The 7,872-nt window shown below is 49.2% G+C and overlaps 1 protein-coding gene across 1 annotated transcript in view; it reads right to left on the reverse strand.

The window, feature by feature from the left end:
• Nucleotides 1–257: 257 nt before the first annotated feature.
• GPR143 (G protein-coupled receptor 143) overlaps nucleotides 258–7,872 on the reverse strand; it is a 45,592-nt gene continuing 37,977 nt past the window's right edge. Inside the window, exon 9 of the mRNA XM_049644558.1 lies at nucleotides 258–631. Coding sequence (XP_049500515.1) covers nucleotides 537–631 — 95 coding nt within the window. The 3' untranslated portion in view covers nucleotides 258–536. The remainder of the gene's footprint in view (nucleotides 632–7,872) is intronic.

Here is a 7,872-nt window from a genome sequence, read left to right on the forward strand (position 1 = left end):
ACAATATTTTGCCCATAAATACATTTAAAAACTTTAAATACGTACCTATAGATCCCCCTGGATAGACCTATATTTCAACTGATGCAAAGATTCTAACCTGGGAAATGGTGTCTATCAGGGCCAAGGAGTCCTTAGTCCTTAGACCAGGTCACTGCTCAGCACAGCATGGGGACCAGGGGCTACGTCATCAAGGCCTTGCTCAAGAGCATTTGCTAGAGGTGTTCAGACAGCATGCGAGCCAGGCCCAGAGCTCAGTTACAACGACTTTATTCACTTTTCTAAGGACCTGGGTCTGGCATTTACATTATAGGCAACCTCAGAAGGGTGGGGAGCAGCTGCTGTGTCTGGTCTGGAAGGAATTCTCTCTCTGTTCCCAAGCTCGTGCTCGCGGATCGCGTCTCTTACCACGGCTACTCCTCGGGAAGGAACCGTTACAACACGGCGAGGACAGGAAGGTTTGTGGGGAGAACGCAGTTCTAAAGAGTGAGAAACGCAGAACCTGAGGATGTGGGGACCGGACCCCTGTCACGTCCCGCTCAGAGGTCTCCCTGGGGTTCGGGAACAGATTCCACCTCATTTTCGTTGCGGGACCCGCTTGTGACATAGATTTCAACCGTGCTGGCGTCGGAACCTGGGGAGGAGAAGAGCGTCTCTTGTCAGCAACTGATGCAGGACCTTGCATCCATTTTCTGCCCCTTTTCCCAAGCGTCTGCCCTGGGCAGCCACGTGTGCGTCTCAGCAGAACCGCGTGGATGCCACAGACCAAACGGAAACCAACCGTGGGCCGACACGGGGGCTCTGGGGCCCTGTGCTGTCGGACCGGGGAGCACGGGATCACGGCGCGCTTGGGTGACCATTGGGACAGCTGCCACGGGGGTGGGGGGTGAAAAGGTCACCAGGGCCCCACGGGGCCCACACGGAGGAGACCGCCAGCCTCTGTCACACGAAAACACCTCCAAGTGGTCTTTTCATGCTTGCTGCCACGTGGTTCCAGGAAGAAGAGGCGGGTGAAGGACAGCAGAATTATTCCTGCCAGAAGAGGAATCTTGAAGATCTGTTCAGTCGTTCTGGTAACACACCTTCCTTCAGAACCTGGGGGCGTCCTTTGGAACAGACCTCAGAACTCTTTTTTCATTCTGCAAGTATCCAGGCGTGCCTCCTACATGCCAGATTCCAGGTTGGATGTGGGCAATTGAGATGAAGACAGAAAGAAGGGTGGCCTTCTCAACTGCACGTGGGGCAAGTAACCTTCACAAAAATCTCCAAATCCCAAACTCCCTCCACCAGTGGACCTTGCCGGTCAGTGTAGTCTCCACTCACGTCCCTCTCTGTTCACTCCCAACGCTCAGGCACACTGGCCTCTCTCACGCTCCCAACTCAGTCCTGCCACAGGGCCTTTGCGCAATCTCTTCTGCCTGTAAAGCTCTTTTCCAGATTTTCTCATGGCTCCCTTCTATACTTCACTCAGATCTTAATTCAAATGGCCCTGGGAGAACCTCATCCTCAGGGAGAAATCCAGGACGCCCGACCTGAAATCACTCCGCTGCTCCGTATGGCTCTGTTTTTCTCCATGGTATTTCACTACCCGAAAGATGATATTTTGTATTTTGTATTTGTATTTTTCATTCTGTCTCTGCTGCTACAGTGGAAAGTCCCGTTAGATGAGGGACCTGTCGTACTCACCGTGGTAGTGCCTGAAACAGCACCTGGCACATGGAATGTGCTCGATAAACAAGTACTGAATGGATAAACACAGGGCAGCAAGTGCCCTGCCATCAGCAGGGTGCAGCACCAGCGTCCCGGGGAATCGGGACTGATGAGTAAAAAGAACGGCGGGAACCAGCACAACTTAAAAAAGAGACACGTGCACGGCTGTGGGGAACGCGTAAGGAAGAAAAGAACATTAGTGTTCTCTGGAAAAGACAAGGCAACAGGAGAGCTGTCTGCAGAAACGCCTTGGAAGGCCTGGGTTACGGGAGGACGTGCCGATGTGACCGAGAAAAACCCAGCACGGTGCTGCAGTGCCCTCCCCCCACCGCACTCCGACCTTCCTCCCGGTGCCGGGCGAACAGGAAATCTGGGAGAACACGGGTCTGGGTAAGTCAGACCAAGTTCCATGAGCCCCATGAAGAGGTGAATTTAGCGGGCAGTGGGAGGACCCACGCCGGCCATGGAGGCTGCAGGCGGACCCTGAGGAGAGTCTGGGGTGCCGACAAGGATGATGGGAGACCCGCTGCTTGCGGCAGTGAGCCTGGGATTCCAGGAAACCAGGCACAGCTGGGAAGAGACACTTCCAGAACCGCATTCCTGCCGGAGAAGCCGGTGGCACTTCAAAAAGACTGCATTTTCACAGGGTCACCCGCTGTTTATGAGGACACCCTGAGCTCGTGGGAACTTGTCTGTGTGACTTCTGCGGTCCTTACAAAGGCTGCAGGGGAATATCACACGGTGGCTTGTGATCAAGGTCCGGGCTTTAGACATTTCCCCGTGACCTCACACTCTGGGGCTTGCTCTGGATCCTGTGGCTTTTTCAGAGTTCCGGGTTCTTTCATCCTCCCCCAGAGGCCCCGCAGAGGAAATCCATTTGTACCACAACAACTTTCTCAGATGCCAGTGATGCTGAAGCCATGGCCCCCGAGTCCAGCCCTGCCTGCGCGGACTTCAGCGGGTCCAGCAGGCTTAGACCTCCATGGATCTTCTCTTCTGCTCATGAAGGTCTCCAGAGAACACGCTGGCTGAGTGAGCAAGTCTCTGAGAAGATAATCCAATGAGGCTATTGGGGGATTGGGACGAATTCCATTGGTGCAAAGGGCAAGTACCTGACAGCTGTCCCTGCAGGAAAGGCAGATGCCCACAAGCTCGTGGCGCCCAAGGGCCAGCCCCCTTCCTCGTGACTCTCGAATGACCCTTGCAAGCCCCAGACAGGTGCTTGGGAACGTCGCGGCCCCATGTAGACCTGAGATTCGGGAAGGCACCTCACCTGTTGCTCCCGGATCCCCCGAAAGCCCGCAGCCCTCGGTCAGAGAGCCCCATCAGCGGGCACCCATGAGCCATACAGAACACAGGGCACTAGGGCCTGGATCTCCTTCAAGTGTTGAATTGGATCCAGGGAGCACGAGAGTCAGAGCCCCGGGCCCACTCTCTTCCACGCTTCCCTAGCAAGTACCATCCACAGGGCCACCTGGTGTTACATTCAGGAGAAGAGCAAGTGACAACAGGGAACCAAGGGTAAGACAAGGAATTGTGGGAGCGAGAACTGTGGATGACACAAGGGAATACAGGAGGGAACAGAACTATGGGAAAGAACGGGAATTCTGGAGAGAATGAGGAACTATGGGAGAGAGATGGAATCTGGGGAGAGACGGAGTTGTCAGGGACAATAAGAAATTAAGGGAGAGAGAATTGGGGGAGAAACAATTGTGGGAAACGGGCAATTGTGAGAAGGAATTATGGGGAAGAACAGAGTATTTAGCAGAGACAACATTTTACAAGAGACAGGATGTGGAAGAAAACAGCATTGTAGAAGAAAACAGACTTGTGAGAGACCATGAAGAACCCAGAACTGTGGAAGAAAGTGGGGACACTGGGAAAGAGAACTGGGAGAGAACTAGGCTATGGAGAATACGGAGAACTGTGGGACAGACAAGGCATTGTAGGACAAAAGGGATTATGGGAAAAGAATTGTGCGAGAGAAGGAATTGCAGGAGGTCAGGGACTGTGAGACAAGGAATTATGGGAAAGGAAGTCGAATTGTGGGACAGAAACAGAATTACGAGAGGGGCGCCTGGGTGGCTCAGTCGGTTGAGCGTCCAACTCTTGGTTTTGGTTCAGGTCACGATCCCAGCCAGGGTCGTGGGATCGACTCCTGCATTAGGCTCCTTGCCGGGTGTGGAGCCTGCTTAGGATTCTCTCTCTCCTCCCTCTGCCCCTCCCCCCCATTTGCACTCTCTCTCTCTCTCTCTCTCTTAAAAAAACAATTATGTGAACAAAGGGATTATAGAGAAAGGGGAATTGTGGGAAAGACAGGCATTGTGGGAAAAAGGGAATGGTGAGAAAAATAGGGCACCGTGCGAAAGACGAGAGCAGGGCAGTGAAAGGGGAACTGTGGGAACAACAAACGGTTATGAGAGAGAGGGTATTGGGAAGAACGAAGGAAACTGTAGAAGAAATGTATTATGGCAGAGACAGGAAATAGTGGGAAAGAACAATCTTGGGGGATGATGAATTGTAAGGTGGACGGGCAGTATGGTTTTTGGTTGTTTTTTTTTTTAGTTTTGGTTGTCCAATGATATTTTTTAAAGTTTTTATTTAAATTCCAGTTCGTTAACATAACTATGATACTAGTTTCAGGTGTACGATATCGTGATTCAACACGTCCGTACAACACTCTGTACTCCTCACGACAGGTGTGCTCTTTAATCCCCATCACGTATTTTACCCACCCACCCAGCACCTCCCCTCTGGTGACCATCCGTTTGTGCTCTATAGTGAAGACCCTGTTTCCTGGTTGGCGCCCCACCCCCCTGCGTTTTTTGGAATTGGTCTTTCTCTGACTCATTTCTTTCGCTCAGCATAATACTTCTCTGGCTCCGTGTTTGATGTTGCAAATGGCAAAGTTTCAGTGGACACTTGGGCCGTTCCCATAACGTGGCTATTGTAGACAACACTGCAATAAACATCAATACCTAGTAGTGTGATTGATGGATCATAAGGTCGTTCTCTTTTTAACTTTTGAGGAAACTCCATACCGAAAAACACAAAGTTAAACACCACGAATTTTCAAAGATGCACTCGATGTTCATTGCAGCATTATTTACAATGACTAAATCAGGGAAGCGACCCAAGTATCCATCAACAGATGAATAAAGGGATGGTATATACATACAATAAAATATTTAATTTCATTAAAAGAATGAAATCTTGCCATTTGTAACAAAATGGATGGAGCTAGACGGTATAACGCTAAGTGGACAGAGAAAAAATACCATATGATTTCACTCATCATAGAATTTAAAAAACAAAACAAACAACGGGGCGGGGGGGACAAAAACATCAGACTCTTAAATATAGAGAACTGATGGTACCAGAGGGGAGGTGGGTCGGGGGAGGGGTGACAGGTGAAGGAGATTAAGAGGGCACTTCTGGTGATGAGCACTGAGGTACAGAATTGCTGGATTACTATGCTGTACACCTTAAGCTGACACTGTAATTACACCGGAATTTAAAAATAATAAAAGTATTAAATCAACAACCAAAAACAAAACAGAGCGAACTCTGGGCGAGAACAATAAAGTGTGAAAAGACAAAGGGTTATGGGAGAGCAAGACCCGTGTGAGAAAAGGGGAGTCTCGCGAATCAACGAAGAACCGTGGGAGGCCAAGCAGTGCAAGAATGACAAGAAATTGAGCGAGAAGAGAGCTGTGGGACAGAAGAGGATTATGGGGGAGACAGGGCACTGTGTGTAAGACAAGGGATTACTGGAAAGAAACGATTTTCACTAAGAAATGGCATTGCGGGGTGGGGGGGAGGGTGGGTGCCTGGGTGAGTCAGTTGGTTAAGCCTCTGACTATAAAAAAAGAAAACTTCTGGGGCGCCTGGGTGGCTCAGTCGGTTAAGCGTCCGACTTCGGCTCAGGTCATGATCTCACGGCTCGTGAGTTCGAGCCCCGCGTCGGGCTCTGTGCTGACAGCTCAGAGCCTGGAGCCTGTTTCGGATTCTGTGTCTCCCTCTCTCTGACCCTCCCCCATTCATGTTCAGTCTCTCTCTGTCTCAAAAATAAATAAACATTAAAATAAAAATTAAAAAGAAAAAAAAGAAAACTTCTTTTACTTATTTTGAGAGAGTGAGAGCAAGTGTGCCCGCGTGGGCGTGCAACTGGGGAAGGGACAGAGAGAATCCCAAGGAGGCTCCGCACAGTCAGTGCAGAGCCTGACGTGGGGCTTGAGCCCCCAGACGGTGAGATCATGGCCCAAGCCCAAATCAAGAGTTGCATATGTACCTACTGAGGCACCCAGGCACCCCAACTCTTAATGTTGGCTCAGGTCATGATGTCATGGTTGTGAGATCAAGCCCCATGTTGGGCTCCAAGCTGAACATGGAGTCTGCTTGGGATTCTCTCTCTTCCTCTCCCTCTGCCCCAGCCCCACATACTCTCAAAAAAAAAAAAAAAAGGAATTGCTGGAATATGGGGTTAAAGCAGAGAATCTTGGGAGAGGTCATCATGGGAAAGACCAGGGATCACGGGCATCAAAGGGGAGTTTTTGGGAACTGCAGGAACTGTAGGAACAAGAGGGCTCATGTGAGACAAAGAACTGGGGGACAAAATACGGAACTGTGGGAAAACCAGTATTACGAGACATGGGAATAGCGGGAAAATGAGATCATGGGGGAGAATTACGGGAGACACAGTTAATGTGAGAAAAGAGGAACAGAATGTGGGAAAAACAGGATTGCGAGAAAGATGAAAAGTGGTCAAAATCACAAGTATTGAGAAAAATACAGACTTGTGAGTGCCAACAGAGTCCCGAATTGTGGGAGAAAATGGGCAACGGAAGGAAAGGACTTGTGAGAGCGATAAAGTATTGTGGGAACGACAGCAGATCATGGAAGAGAAAGGGCAACTGTGGGAGACAAAACAAACTCTAGGAAAACTGTTTTGTGGGAGAGATTGGGAATGTGGGAGTGACAATGGATTATAGGAGAAAAATAATTAGATTGTGGGAGAGATAAGCAATTGTGAGACCAAAGAAATTAACAAGGAAACAAAAGGCAACACGGTATAAAACAATCACCAAGGAAAATGGAGATTTGTGCCAAACAAAAAAGACACCAGGATTGTGAAAGAAAAGAAGGAATTTTGAGGGGAAAAAAAGGGTATTGTGGGAGAGACAGGGAATTGTGAGAAAAACATAGGCTCACGGGGGAGAGAAGGAAATTTGGGGAGACCGTTATGAGAACAAGGAATTATAGGAGAAACACGAAATTGTGTGACAAAATATCGTAGGGAAAGGAATTAGGAAAATAAAGCATTGTGCGAGAGAATGGAAAAACGTGGAATACACAACTGTGCTACCAATGAAACCATATATGAAGAATAGAGAACTGTTGAGCCAATCGAGACGAGGCAGAATGTGATTTGTGTGGGAATGACAAGGGATCACAGGTAGAGAAAAAAAGAAACTGGGAAAAATTGTGGGAGGATAGAGAACTGTGGGAAACGGACTGGATTGCAGGGGAGCTAGGGAATTGTGGCAGAAGGAATTGGCTGTACTAGAAGTGGGGAACCGTTGCAGAAATTATAAGGATTATAACTGGATTATAAGGAAAGCAATGGGTTCTCAGGGAGGTGAGGACTAGAGGTCAGAAGGAAAAGGGCAGAGAGTGGGGGAGAAGCAACGGATTATGTGAGACAGGCCAAGAATGGGAGAGGAGCAATGGATTGTGGGAGAAGCCAAGATCGGAAAGGATTGTGTAGAGTTCGTTAACAGTGGTTAAGCAAGGCACTGTGGGAAAAGCAATGTATTCTGGGAAGGTCCAAGATGGTAGAGAAGCAAAGGATTGTGGGAGGGGCCAATAAGTCAGAGAAGCAAAAGATTCTGGTTCAGTCCGTTAACGGTGGCTAGGCAATGAATATTGGGAAAAGCAATGGGTTGTGTCAGAGACCAAGATGGCAGAGAAACAAAGGATTGTGAGAGAAGCCACGATGTTGGAGAAGCAAAGGCTTCTGGTAGAGTCTGTTAGCAGCTAGGCAATGAACTGTGGGAAAAGCAATGGATTGTACAAAGGGCCAAGATGGCGGAGAAGCAATGAACTGTGGGAGAAGGAATGGATTGTGGGAAGGGCCAAGATGACAGAGAAGCAAAGGATTGTGGG

This window comes from Panthera uncia, chromosome X (assembly GCF_023721935.1).
Source record: "Panthera uncia isolate 11264 chromosome X, Puncia_PCG_1.0, whole genome shotgun sequence".
Taxonomy (NCBI): Eukaryota; Metazoa; Chordata; class Mammalia; order Carnivora; family Felidae; genus Panthera; species Panthera uncia.